The sequence below is a fragment of the Hippopotamus amphibius genome, chromosome 5 (assembly GCF_030028045.1).
Source record: "Hippopotamus amphibius kiboko isolate mHipAmp2 chromosome 5, mHipAmp2.hap2, whole genome shotgun sequence".
NCBI classification, from domain to species: domain Eukaryota; kingdom Metazoa; phylum Chordata; class Mammalia; order Artiodactyla; family Hippopotamidae; genus Hippopotamus; species Hippopotamus amphibius.
Genome location: NC_080190.1, coordinates 115161666 through 115176726, shown reverse-complemented (window position 1 = coordinate 115176726; position 15061 = coordinate 115161666). Strand labels below are relative to the sequence as shown.

Here is a 15061-nt window from a genome sequence, read left to right as displayed (position 1 = left end):
TAGTTTCTTTAAAAATTTCAGATTTATCTTTAAAACAACTGTACTTTAAAACTGTCAAGCACTGCATACTAAAAAAGAACACTTTGATTCAGAAAAAAAGGAGCCATACAGTTTAGTTACCTCCTAAATCATTTTAAGAAGACTACCATTTTCTACCACATAATCCTCAGCGCAAATTTGTGGGTTGACTAGTTAGTCCCAAAGTGACCAAGCACATTCCACAAAATTACTACAAGTGAGAGAAAGAGAGAGAGACAGACAGAGAGAGGTAGGTGCTGACACACAATGTGGATTCAGAATTTTTAGTAAAATTTCATTTTGAGCAACTTTCCTGATGAATCTCCCTGCAGTTCCAGGTATTTAGGGACATGAAGTATTTAGGTATTACTTTCTGCCACCAACTGTTGCGTGATTCCTCTGAAGTGGCAGTACTGGAAACGAATTACTGCACATACATGTATCCTGCTTTCTACACTAAGTATGCCACTAAAAGGTGGCATAAATACCATTTTTATAATAGGACTCATATTTCCAATGGCTTATAATTTCAGAATTTTATCCAACCTCGGCTGTGATCCCTCAAGATTTTCCATTTCCATTTGGTCTACAACAAACACCTCTACTGAGTAAGTCTGTGTCAGTGAGCCCCTGAATGCATTCAGGAAGCTCCTCTATGTAAACAAAACTTCCAGCAGATTTTTATTCAATGCAAATACTTACCTTCAGACTTATTTCATACATTTGGAGGAAATGTATTTTATACACTGTGGAGTTTCCTTCCAGTGCGTCCCATCTGCGTAAACCTAGCACAGTGCCTAGTACATCTGTGTAAACCCTTTTGTAAGGAATCAGGAAGCCACAGGATTAAACGTGGGGTGCTGCTCCTCAGGGCCCTAGGACACTGCATATGGTTGCTGATGGGGATTTTTCATTCTTTGTTACTATTCTTTTTATTTTAAACCAGATCTAGTGAAATGGCAGCTTAATTATTGATTTCTGTCAAATGTAGCATCTTTATTTCCTCTTATTCTTTCCCACTTAAAAGTGCTGGAAGACACAAATCATTGAATTATGTGCTTATTTCTAAGAAATATGGATGAAGAGGATAAAAAGGATGAATAAGATGAGGGGAAAAAAAAGGACTGGAAAGAGAGGTCATTTACCATGACTTGTACTTTCTCATAAGCAATCTTAAAAGCATAAAGTTTAAACATACACTCTTGGTAAATGCCAAGGTCACAGATGCACGTTAAACGTAAGATGACCAACTAAAACTCGATGTTCAATAATGAGCTACAAATTTTTTTCTGCAAAAATGCAGACAATTTGCCAAAGTGAGTTACAAGGCACAGAGCCCCTGTGTCTCACAGGCCCCCTCTGTGGCTGCCCCTGTGAAATCCACACCCGTAACCAAGTGGCCCCTCCAGGACACGCAGGACCCAGGAGAGGAGAGTCAGAAGGAAAAAGTGTCTCCCTCCCCCACAGAGCACTAAAGAAAGGAATTTTTTCTTTGTTCTCGCTGATTTAACACAAAACCAGAATGCACTTGAGAGAAAGCGATGCAGTGGAAAGAACCGTGGGTGTGGCGCAGTGCAGTGGCCAGGACGGGCCTCAGATCCAGCTCCGGGCTGGCGCTGCCTAACCAAAGGCTCCCAAGACCACGTCACCTGCCTTAGCTCCCCCATCCACAGCACGAGAGGCAAACGCCCACGTCCTAGGCAGGCAGTGGGGATCAAGGGGCTCACAGAAAGAGGGACACTGCCAGGCAAAGGCCACGTGCTCAAGAAGGGCTGCTGTTATTACTGAAATCTGACTCTGAAGTCTTGGGTTTAGTGCCAGGTGTCCTATGAACTAATTGTGTGACCTCAGACAAGTCACTTCATCTCTTTCTAGAAACCTCTGGGCAGTCTTCAGTGGTTGTCATCCAGAAGGAGGGTTTGGGATCCCAGTGCCATCTCTATCAGGAATTCACTTGCTCTTGCAAATTTCCTTTCATTCTTATTTCCACAGTGTCCTTATGATTCAGACCAGACAGTACTTCTTTTGCCATTGAGACGTAACTTAGTACATTGTCTTATACATCTAGAAGCTGTAGTATCAAAGAAAATGATATCTTTCCCTTTCTTTTCATCTGTCTTCGTGAGATTATCATCTCCAATTCGATTTCCTTCAACACACTCTTAGCCTTACAGGTTCTCCTATTCAATTTCCCTTCAGGTGGCCACAATCTTGGGCAAGATGCTGCAAGTACATAGAACCCAGAGTCACCAGATCCAAGTCCCCGGAGGTGGATTCAGGAATCACTGTTTCAGAGAAAGCTCCCATAAAAAGCAGTAATTCAGCAAGATGAACTTCAAGGAAAGTATCATTTAGGGCTTCTCTGGTGGTGCAGTGGTTAACAATCCGCCTGCCAACGCAGGGGCCACGGGTTCAATCCCTGGGCCACGAAGATCCCACATGCTGTGGAGCAAGTAAGCCCGTGCGCCACAACTACTGAGCCTACGTGCCACAACCACTGAAGCCCACGCACCTAGAGCCTATGCTCTGCAACAAGAGAAGCCACTGCAACGAGAAACTGGCACACCACAACAAAGAGTAGCCCCCGCTCATCACAACTAGAGAAAGCCCGTGAGCAGTAATGAAGACCCAACACAACCAACAATTTAAATAAATAATAAATACATAAATAAATAAAATAAAATAAATCTTTTTTTTAAAAAAAGAAAAGTATCATTTGGAGATGGTACCTTCGTGATGATGCCTCTTAGCATAAGACACAGACTCCCCTTCGTGCTGCGCGTGGAACTTCTGGATGCACCTCCTCACCAGGTCTTCCCAGCCTGGCTTCATGGCTGCCCGCATGGTGCTAGTGTCCAGGGACGTGATCTTGCCTAGTAAACAACAGCAAGCATTATGCCTACATACTGATCTAGTCTTTACAGAAATAATTAAATCTTTAAAAAGATAAAAATTTCTTTATTTGGAATAGGTAGCACAAGTGCATGGACCAAAAGGGTAGACAGTGAAAACAAGTGTCCCCCCGCCCCCCACCCTTCTCCAGCTCCTCACGCTTCTACCCCAGCAGCAGCCACTATTACCAGCTTCTCCATAGTCTTCTAGACCCATTCCTCGCATTTACAAACATGTAAGTATTCTAGAATGATTTCTTTGGCAAGAAAATTTACCTTGGAGATCTTGGCGAGTAGTGAAACTTTCCGATGAGGGAAGAACTGGTCTCTCCTTCATGGGGACTCTTCTCGCCACACAAATCAAGCAGGACTGCAAATCTTCAATCACATACATCGATGGTTATCACAGCAGGCTTTTTTAGTGTTTCAAACTAGATCAAATGCATTTACGACAGTACAACCTTGTAGATCAGTACTGGACAGAGTGACAAAACACTATGTACCTCCACTCCTCACCTGAACTGGGAAGCAGCTGGGGGAGGATGAGCCAGGGGAGCTGAGGATAAACTGCCAAAGCCACATGACACATGATAAAAACACGTCCACCATCTTAGAGTCAATCATCCGAATCCATCTCCCCAGTGGTGGGAAAGAATGGAATCCTTTTCTTATTAACTGGCTGATAGTACCAACCAGCTGAATTCATAAGAAAGTACACAAATGAGGAAAACTAAGAGCTGATACTAAAACTAAAATCTGTCAAGGGTTTGCTCCCTGAGTTTTAGGTTCACCAAGATACAGGAAAACTAGATATACCTTCTACTGAACTACGTCAATGCTCCTATAATGGCAATATGCAACTTACAACAAAGAATATAAACGGAGTCTAGACTCAGATTCGGAGAGCAAATCCTAGAAAATGCAGTCTGTGCCAAGTTTAGAGTCTTGGTCATGGCTAGGTTCTTGCACGGCCAGTGCTAAGCATTTATTCCTTACCCCACTTCAACTGTTTCATGTGTCTGTGCTCATTTCTGGAGAACAGGGAGGTGTGTTTTATCTTATAACATGCAGAGCACATTGCTCTTTCAACTTCAAAAATGCTCGATAAAAGATTGGTTAAAAAAGTCTCTTCACATCTTATGTCACTGATTTATGACTGTTCACCTTTAAATTTGGGAAAGAATTTCTTTAAATATATCCAGTAATAGTGAGTATCACAGAAATACATGTAATCCTCACCCTCAACATAATGAAAGCTAAACTTCTGAGCACTTACTATGAGACAGACATCTTTCTAGCTGCTTTACAGGCTACTGATTCATTTAATCCTCTTAACAACTCTACGAGGCAGGTACTAGCATTATCTCCATTTAACACAGGAGAAACCAAAGCACAAAGTTTCAGTAACTTGCCCAACATCACACAAAACTTTGGGGAAGCCAGGATTTGAATGTGAGCACACCATGGCTCAGAAACCCTACTCTTACGCTACACTAATGTGTGAACATTTGGAATCAGATTTTAAGTGTACAAAAATGTTTAAATACACAGCACAAAATCATAAATCAGCTCAGCTGTAGAATACGGCTTTAGAACACTGTCGTAGATGGAGGAATTAGCACCACTTACTCTGCTGCATACAGGAGAATAAAATTGTTTGACATTCCATATCTACATAAAAATTTAATTTTGAAAACTATATATCATCTGTGACAGCTCTATTACTTCCTTTCCAATAAAGTTTAAATTAAAAATTACTCACATATTTTTTAAAAGAGAATTAAATATCTAGTACTGAACGCCGATCACGGTTCAGGCATGTTCCTTTAACCCTTATCACGCTGTGATACTGGAACTGTTGACTCCCCTGGTTAAGCGAATAATGCGGGTGTTCAGAGAGGTTGAGAAGCTGGCCCAAAGTCAGCACTGGTAAGCAGCTGATTTAGGAGCTGGCCTGTCTGATTATAAAGCCCATGATGTTTGCACTGACCAATGGTCCTCAGCTCTTCCCCTTCTGTGTAGGGGGTGGACAGTGCATCAGTATCTCTTTAAAGGCAAGAGCCTAAGAGCCTACAGTTTGGAACCCTTCTCCCAATCCCCACTGCCATCTCCATCCTCTGTTATCCTGGATGCAGCATCCATAGATAAACCATACGAAATCCACCAATCCCTCGGAAATATATGAAAGAAACACACACAGTGTCCGTGTATGTTTGTCTGTGTTCATTTAATCCTTATCACGCTGTGATACTGGAATTGTTGACTTCACTGGTTAGGCGAATAATACGGGTGTGTCCGTGTGTGTTTGTCTAGGGTGTGGCTTGGAGCTTGCCATAGACGTTCAGAGGAGTCTAGGGTCCCTGACAGATTCAACACTAGTGGAGCTGCTCCAGCAGGGTAGCTACTAGCCACACGGGGCTATTTAAATTAAAACAGTAAAACAGACAATTTGGTCCCCAATTGCATTATTGACACTTCAAATGCTCAACAGCCACATGTAGTTAGTGGCAGCTGCACTGGACACTGAAGATACGTAACACTGCCATCATCACAGAAAATTCTATTGGTTAGTGCTGTTTTAAAGACTTAATAATTAAATTTATCACAAAAATTGTTAAGGAGGTAAAAAGAACAAAGAAACTGCCTCTAAATTTTTCTCTGTGTGGCCTCTAATTTCAGATTGTGAAAGAAGTAGCACAGGAATGCACGATATAACATATCCTAGAGATGTGGCCCCTACCTTCTCCTTCTTCTTTGATGGACTTTGGTTGAGAGACAGCAAAGCACTGCATAGTTTCGTATTTCTGATGTGCTTCCTGGTTTTCATGACCTTCCTCTTCTGAATCAGGTAAAGGTTTTACCAGCATCCGACAATTGAAAGTATGGCTGTTTCGTCTGGGAGGCTCCCCAGACCAAGCACCCCCGTTCACTACGCAAAAGGCAAAAGCAACCGGACAGTGTAAAGAAACTAGCGTCAGACTGGCTTCTGCCAAATTATCAAAATGATGTAGGAAATAACATGGTTATTTTACTTTTATATAGTGTTTGTACTTTTCTAAGTAATTTCATAATTCAAAGGGGAAAACTTCTTGGGTTAATGTTGTAACAACATGGAAAACTTGAGAATTTCAAATGTCTTTTACATTTCTTAGTCTTCACTGTGACTCTCTCCCTTCAAGTTCAGGTCTTGATTTCTAACCAGCCTCATCTTACCCATCTAACAGATCTTTCACGTTGCCCAGCACAAGCCCCAATCACCTTTCATACCCAGTCCCACATGGGTATCTTTGCACCTGCTACCTTATCTAAAAGGTCAGACTGCCTCTGTGTCTCCCATCCACATGTACTCCTGCCCTAAGGCTGAGATCCTCAAGGTGCTTAACAAACTATCCTAGGCATCCCATACTGGTCTTCTTACTGACTTTTCTTTCCTAAAACTTTACCAAAATTTTAGTGTATATTCTGTAACTTGGCTATGGCCAAATTACTCTACTGCAGTTTTTTTTTTTTTCCCTTCATGCATATTTCTTCAATAAGACTGAAATGATCTTGAGGATACACTGTTAATGTCATTTATTTCTTTTCAATGAAATACTGCTTCACATGTCTTCTATTTTAGTACCAATACTTAGAAATGTATATATTAATTCAAGAAAAAGATGATGAAAGAGAAGAAAGACATCTTTTTTGGGGGGAGATGCATTAGAGTAATTCAGAGAGAGAAATAAAAGAATGACCGATTTTGAGAATTAAAGGGTGTTTATAGATCTCCAAATCAGCTTCCTCATCTACAGATGAGAAAATTGATCTCAAGAAATGTTCAGCTACTAGAAGAGCTGGAGTCAGAATTAATCCTAACTCTCATTTTGGTATTCCTTTCTTTACTGTCCCTTGCATTTTACCTAAAAAATATTAGGACCAGTAGGATGGTGAAAGAGGGGACTCAAAAAAAGGGCCAGCCGTAAGATAAGCAAATGCACTCTCAAAAGTTACTAGTTAGAAAACACTTAAAAGGACACCTAGATGCACACAGTGCTAACCGCACAGGCACTGGGCTGTAGAGCAAGAGAGAAGGAAACAAACCCTAGAGAGAAAAAGGAAATACCAAGTTAAGTGCAAGAAACTGTTTTACAGAAGGAACCATAGCCAGCTTTACACAGACATTTGAGAAGTTTATTTTACCATCAGCATGCTTAAAAGCTTGCTGTATAATGGAGACTACAGAGTAATCAAAGAAAAAAAGAGTTCTTATTAACTCAGGTTAATAAGTAATCTGAAAGTATAAAGAAGTACAATATAACGTAAGGCAAAGAACTCTTTAGACAAGTGAATTAATAATAGCGAATTAATAAGTACAGGTCCTCTGAGGAAGTCATAAAATTCCTGAGGAGATTTGAAAATACTAGTTACCTGAAATAAGAAATCCCATTTTCTTGTTCATTTACTAGAGAATATAATAGAAGCAGCTCACACAAGTATTTATACACTCTGTACTACTGTTGCAGTCACTTTGAATAAAGGGATATCCTATTAAAGAAAAGCTAGCCATAATGGAATGTGAAAGGACCTTTTCCTATTTACTGTGGTAACAATGAGACCAGCTACGATAAACAGTTTTAAGAAAAGGAACAAAAATACTTGCTAACTCAGGACTTGACCTTATTTTCCACTAAAATATGCACTTCTTTTTTATCCAAGAAGATGTTCTCAGCATCATCAGCCTAAGTGAGAATATAAAAAAAGAGCCACTTAGTAAGTGGGGAGAGCAGTGCCTGGAGCAGGTGCTGCGGTGGGCCCACGCTCTGCATCCCATTTTAAAACACGGCCCCCCGGAATCACAGACACGTTCGGACAGCATCTCCAGGTCAAGACGAGGAAGGCAGGAATGGGAAGGGGGGATTGGTGGGGGAGGCAGCCGTGCCAGCTTCAGAGCCACTGAGGAGTCTGTGAAGCCAAAGAGCCCATTCAGGGCTCCCAGGCTGAGAGTGTTCGAACCTCCACACGCCACTTGTTCCTCAGCATTTTATTTTTAGCATGTCGTGTACACCTACATCATACGCTTCACCAGCAGGACTCAAAAGAAACTCAATCTCAAGCTTCTCGTGACCTTCTACTTTTTAGGTGGTCATGGAGAAAAAGGACAAAACAGAGTCGGCTGGCACTGGGTAAGGTGGGAGGCAATCGGGTGGCTTCTTAAAAAAAAAACCAAATAAATCTCATGAAAATCGTTGCCGTATGACTACTTTCCATCTGAATTATTTTCACGTACTTTAAATATAGGGTCAAAATGATCATTCATTCAAGACCAGTATCTACAGATGTCCTTTTCTCTGTGACTTCTAAGCTTAGGCCCTTAACACAAGCATCTCTAAAAAATTACCCTAACTGACATAACAGAGTTCTGTTTTACCCCCTCTAGCCAAGGCAGTGTGTGTGTGTGGGGGGGGGTGGTGAGGAGAGACCCAGAAGACATTCATTTACCTATGGACTTTGGCAGCAGGTTTTTGACGAATTCAGTGTGGTCCCCAACATGCAGGATGCTATATACGCTTTTGTTCATCAGCTCTTCCTGGTTATACCTTAGGTACTGTGTCACATTCTCTGAAACAAACACAACGTTGCCTTCCAGGTTCACTACAAAGAAGAACCCATCAAGGGCCTAAAGGAAGAGGCACAAACTGTGTTAGAAAGGAGGCAGCATAAAATCACATGCGACTGTTAAGAAGGGAGTGACCCCTTTAAGGGAAACACATAATTCACATGTGGAGAGAGAAGCCATCTCTCTCCCGCCACTCCTATCATTCAGAAATAATTAACATATTTTCTTTTGGTGGAGTGATTCCACCTTAGTAAGTGGGAGACAATCTACATCAGGGTTTCTTGTCACAAACCAAATGACAAACACTCACTCTGTTAATTTATCAGGAGATAATTATTGCCATGTAAAAGTATACAGGCATTTATCTGTATTTTCCAAATGAGACTGATGTACTCTGTACAGCTGAGAACAACTTTTATGCTACTGATCCAATACAGAGTCATTTTTTGGTACAATTTCTCACGGGATACGGTCACTGATAACTTTCCCTCAGTTTAAGGATAAATGCCCAGGAAAAAAATCAGAGAATTTTACTACCTTTAAAGCTGCCAAGGCTTAAATGAAAAGAATCGAAGATGATCTCAGACCTTTTAAGAAAGGTCAATCCTTTATTGTCTGGTGTAAATGGGGAAAGAGTCTGGGAAGTGTGTCTCTGATGTGACAGATGAGTCTTCCGGGGGACCTCAGGCTGAGACACGGCCAGCACTGTCCTGAGACCACACAGGGCCTTGAGGTTTAGGTTTGTAACAGTGAGAGCTGGAAAGTTAGCTAATCATGCCCGGCTGTATCACTTGTTCCCCAGGTTGTTAAGATGTAGGTTCCTAAATCACCCAGAAAGCAGCGGCATTTTGCCTGTGATGGGTGCATAGCTCACTCTGCTGTTATTTCAGAATAGATCAGGGAAGGAGATGAAGGACCTAAGATCACTTCAGGAAATAAAGAGAATAATAATAGATATTGACACGTTTACTGAGCCTTAAAAACACTGTGTCATTTTAATGTTTGCAATTCTGGAAGGAATGTTTTACCCTTTTCCGATTTACAGAGGAAGAAAAAATTGAGACTCAAAGAGGTTAAGGGATTTGCCCAAGATCTAGCCAGCGGCAGAGCTGGGACGACAATCCGGGTGGACCGGACTCCAAAGCCCATACTTTCGATTACCACTGCACGTTCTCCTCCAGTGTTTACCCAGCACATCTTCCTATCAAGGTCACCTGGGCAACGCAAAGGCTGGGAACTTGGTGAGTTTTTCTTGGTTCCTCCTCCTTTTCCTTTTTGATCCTCACTTGTCAGAGCTGTTTTGTGATATCAGGGGAGTGATCAGGACCAGAAGAGGCTTGATATTGATCAGGCATGCCTTGGACTAGCACCACGTGGTCCACCCAGTTCATGCCACCGTCTCTTTATGCTGAGTATTTACTACTATTTTTAACATGAATGTTACATGGGCACACCAATATAACAATGTGTATGAATGGGGCATAAAGTGTTCACTTTTTCTCTAGTTTGTTTTTTCCTTAAGTTATCATTTAACAGGCTTCTATTTTGGAATGTATTTTCTTTGAATATATTCCATCTTTAATTCTATTTTCATGACAAAACTAAGCGCTCTCTCAAATTAGAACTGACCATAAGGCACCCGTGAAAAGCTCTTAAGAAACATATATACATATGTAAAACACCATTTGATTTTAAGTTTTTCTTAAACGCTCAGTCAGGTTTTCCCAATGGTATAAACAATACACAGGGCAAAGCAAGACTATATGTAAACAGCCTTCCATGATAGGTTGGCATCAACTGCTGGAAACCCTGTGTGAGTGTGTGTGCATGTGGAGGACAGCAAGTAAGTCGGTTGATTAGTTATGTACCAAGTGTCCTTTTAAACTCACTGCTTTAAATACACATTCGACAGAGACTGTCATAATTATATTACCTATGGTTCACTTTTGGAAGCGCATGTAGCTTCCTGCTGCCTTGTACCATGGTAAAAAGACTGATTGTGGCACAATATAACTGAAAGATGAAATTCTTTCATCTTATAAAACTGTTTTTTTTAAAGCTCACTATGATATATACTCTGAGGAAAAAAGCTGACATTTGGTTTTGTTGCCTAGCAACCACTATGCTATGATGTAAGCATGAGTATGCATCTATGCCTGGAACAGCTCCATGAGAACAAGTTTTCTCTGTTTAAATTATTACATGTGAACAGGGATAAAGATGCAAATTCACCGTCTCTAGATTCAAAGTGCTGCCTCTCACATATTTAGCACTGAAGTCCAGCTACACAGGTGCTTGCTCAATGCACTGAATTCTCAGAAGACTATTCTGAAACAGTGAAAATGTGGATTTGATCTTACGAGATAAGGTCCACTGACATCTAGCAATCTGATTTCTGCAATTAGTGAACTTGCTCTCCAAAGGCTTGAGTCATAGCCTTGTGGTTACTGCAAGCATTTCTTTTCAGATGCCTCAAAAATCTTCCCAAGAGTTTCCATCCTTCTTCAATTTCCTCCCATATAAGGAATAAACACAGATGTATGGGAATTTCCTAATTGTAAAAATTTAGATTACCATGATTTCCAAATGAATTTTGTTTCTAGTTCTTTCATCTAATTCTAAACAAACCTAGTTAAGAGTTTTCTCATCTGCTTCTAAGAACCCAGTGGGAAGTAGCACTCTCTGGCCTTCCATTGCATTGTTAACTCATTGTTAAATCAGGTTAAGTGGGTTTTTGCTTTTTCTCTAAAAATTGTTGTCAAATGTTTTCAAGCCAGTGATAAAAGAGAGATAAGCAAGGGCCAACATGCAAAGCAAGGGCCAACATGCAGTCATTTAAAGTCTTTTGGCCAGCAGGGTCAACCCCAAGGAATAAATTTTGTCATTTCTAACTATAAAGACTGGGTCAGACAATCTTTATATTTTTTCTGTGTCCGCCCACCGTCCAATTATATGGTGGATTTTCACAGAATTAGATTTTCTAAAAATAAAAATCATCTTATGCACCAACGAAAAAAAAAGGGGCAATTATTGGTTATCGTTGCTTTAAAAATTCTAACTTCTTATATATGTGCGGCTGCGGCAAGTTAAGTGATTCTACAACGGCAGTGCTGCAGAGCTTCTGGCCATGCGGTAATTTTCAATCTCATCATATCATCAGCAGAGTAAATTATCCTGAGAACTGACATAATTTATGTCTCAGGGCTCCTCTGCTTCTTGTTATATATTCACAGACATTTTCCCCCTCATCTTACCATAGCCTACATATTGAATTTTAATTTTGGAATAGGTACAAAGGACTTGGTGTTTAATACTGTACTGTTAATAAAATAAGAAAGTGGGACTTCACAAATTCTAGATAGTAGTTTGGTCATAAAACTTCCCAAAGTTAATGAAGAAAGGCAAGACCAACCGTTACACTCGTGATGCTTATCTTGAAAGTTCTGCCAAATTACTTCAATTTTCATCCTTATGAAGTCAATAAACTAGTTTGGAGGAACAAATAAAAAGCTTGAACCCCCCCCCCCCCACTTTTTTTTTTGACCACGCTGCTCAGTGTCCAGGATCTAGTTCCCTGACCAGGGATCGAACCCTTGCCCACTGCAGTAGAAGCGCAGTCTTAACCACTGGGCCGCCAGGAGAGTCCTGCCGTAAACCTCCTCTTGGTCCTCAAATTTTAACCTGTATATATAGGCCTATGTACATGCATATAGGAAAAAGGAAGAATTCTGAGAACATTTCAAACCACAACAATATCACAGAATTTAACAGGACTTGTGAGCATGGTTTTCCAAAATGAATGCTCAACTGGCAGTTAACATTGGTCAAATTTGTATTCTAATGTAGTTAATTTAATTCTACATTATCAACTTGAAATGTATATAAGCTGCAATCAGGAGTAAAATTTAGATACATACTAGTTAGCTCAAGAGGTCAGCAGTACTTCAACCTTAAGAGTGAAAATTAAGTGTGGATTATCCTTAAATTACATTTACTTGAAAATCAAATGGAATAATGTGAAGATTAACAACATTGTAAAATACAGAACCAAAAGGACGGTGCGCTACCTCAAGCATCATAGGCCCCAGCGCATCCTTGTCGATGACGCCCTGCCCGGTGGATGACACGTCTGACTTCTGCACTTCATCTATGTTGGCGGCGGCTGCTTTCTCTGCAACAAACACAAATGTGAATGAATTAAAGGGCAGCGCTATTTCAAGGACAGAGTGACACTGAAACATTTTTATTGTAATGATTTAAAAAATCTCCAGTGGCATCAGGTCTGGCTATAAGAGAGTTAGGAGTACATCCCCACCACCACAGCATGGGAGAAACTGCTGGCAGCAGGAGCCGGAAACATTCACTTTTCACCTCCAGAACCTGTGACTCAGAGCCCCTTTCAGGCTGCCGATAAAAGGAGTTGAGGGGTTTCGTGCCAGTCCCTGACAGGCATTTTTTTCTAGATTGCAAACTGGTATATACCGAGGCACAATTAGTGCCTCCTGCAGAGATTCCCCGAGCTGGGATGACCCGGGGGCGTGCTGTTCAGGCTTCGGGAGGAAGTCAGAGATGCATTTGAAGAAGGAATAAAAACGAGTCCTGACCGCTGTGGGGGCTCCCACATGACACTCCCTTGACGCTTGTGCTGTCCCACCTCTTGTCACATTTACAGTAACCAGAAAGACTGGCCCCTGTCTGGAGGAAGGGGCTTAACTATGTAAGGCAGAGAGGGCGGCACCCTATCAAGCACTCGGAGACGTTCAACAGCTGCCCTTTTATCTCGTGCAGAGGTGCATGATCCGTGTGCTTCTGGACTAAAAGGTACAAGGCAACTTCCAGGCCCACGTGGCCCAGGAAGACATTCCATCATGGAAAAATCTTGTGGAAGAAACAGATGCACAGTCATCAGTATATATGCAAACGGCTTACTTTAAGCACACCAAGAAAAGTTTAAAGCATAACAGATATATCCCAATACCTTGCTAGAAAACAACACAAAACAATGTGCCAATTATTTGTCCTGAATAAATTATATCCTTGTTTACACTGCATGTTATCATTGTAATTAAAATCAATTTAGTACTCAGAATCAATCTGCTTTCATGAACTTAGCAGACTACTTCATTTTTTTTTTTCCATAACAGATTTTACACAGTATTTTGAAAACCTGTAAAGTTTATTTTGTACCTGGGAGCCTAGAAAGTAATTAGGAATTTGCAGGGCTTCCAAATCTTGCCACTCGCTGATGGAAAGTGTCCACACACATATTTATCAGTGGAAAAGGGAAGAGGACCTGTGTAGTTCAAGTCTAAGCTCAGCCACTTACTACGAGGCAGAGCACGTCACTTCAGCTTTTTAAGGCCTTAGTACCTGCCTTGTTGCATCATGGGCTGTGACAGGAGTAAGTGGGATGATAAATAAAACACACATTAAAAATTATAAAGTAGTTTACAAATGTAACTTACCACTAGCACAGCTGTCTTTATTAGCTCTTCCTTACTGAGTTCCAAATGCAGAGCTTAGAAGCAGAGAGTATCTCTTTTCTCAATGACTCTGCGACATTCTTGATTCACCTGCTTAGATCTGAATAATTGTGACCAGCTCTAAACAGAGGTGTGACTTGTCTGATAGCTTTTACAGCTCAGCATGTGAGGATCTGTTACTCCTCACTCCATTTCTTTCCTCGCTGCCCTCCCTAGCTCTTGACTGTAGGTCCCTTACCCCCTCTGCTGGCTTGGTCTCAGCCCAGTTCCTCAGCCAGTCTTAACCGAGGCAGGAGACATCTCAAGCTCTCCGTACAATTACTGCACATGCTCTCCCCACCCCGTCCTCTCCCGTCCCCATTTCTCCAAGAATCTTTTTCACTGCCAAATAAACCCCAAATAAATGCATATCGGAGCTTTTTTTCCCTCTTTGCTATTCACTCTGTAAGGCTGTAGACTTTTCAGTTTCTGCTCACTTTCCCTCACCAGTCCAGGGACAAGACTGGCACCACCAGCTGCTGCTTCATCTACTTTTCCTATAATTTAACAGCCCTGCACCGTGGGGGTCTCTGCAGGTTTCAGGCCTAAGGATCCCTGAATTTCATTAATAACGAATCTTAAAAAAAAAAATACTGTATCTTAAAACCCATGCAATAGTTCTTATAAATGTATGTGGTCCTACTGCATGCCCATTTTTTCACTTTTTATCTTTGGTGTTGTGGCATTCAGAGTGTAGGAGCGACGTGCTAACACCCTGCAGACTGAGTAATTTGCAGCCTTTCCTCGGCCTCCCAACCATTCGCAGGGCAGCGTGCATCGGTGGCCGCAGTGGCTCTCAGTGTGGGGTGGTGTGCCTGAGAAGACCTACCCAGAGAGGGTCTATCAGAATCTGCAGATTGAAAGGCCTTCTTCGCGTGAGATTCTGCTACCTCTCAGAAAGTATCATTTCTCCCCAGCTCCTGCAGTGAGAATCCCAGCCCAGGAAATAGTACACTATCCCCACCGGGAGTTTCACAAAGAGGGTATCCTTGGTGTATCCTCAGTGGTCAGCACCGTCCCTATGTCAGAGC

At 41.5% G+C, this 15061-nt stretch overlaps 1 protein-coding gene across 15 annotated transcripts in view; it reads right to left on the bottom strand.

Annotated features, from left to right (window-relative positions):
• The window catches only part of NCOA2 (nuclear receptor coactivator 2), a 270883-nt gene that overhangs the window by 45626 nt on the left and 210196 nt on the right, over positions 1 to 15061 (bottom strand). For 14 of the 15 annotated variants that reach the window (XM_057737096.1, XM_057737109.1, XM_057737101.1 and 11 more), the window contains 5 exons: positions 12576 to 12679; positions 8391 to 8568; positions 5650 to 5838; positions 3186 to 3287; positions 2748 to 2891 (listed from right to left, as the gene is read on the bottom strand). In XM_057737096.1, coding sequence (XP_057593079.1) covers positions 2748 to 2891; positions 3186 to 3287; positions 5650 to 5838; positions 8391 to 8568; positions 12576 to 12679 — 717 coding nt within the window. Of the gene's footprint in view, positions 1 to 2747; positions 2892 to 3185; positions 3288 to 5649; positions 5839 to 8390; positions 8569 to 12575; positions 12680 to 15061 lie in introns of those variants that run through there. The other variant, XM_057737110.1, reaches the window with a different exon arrangement.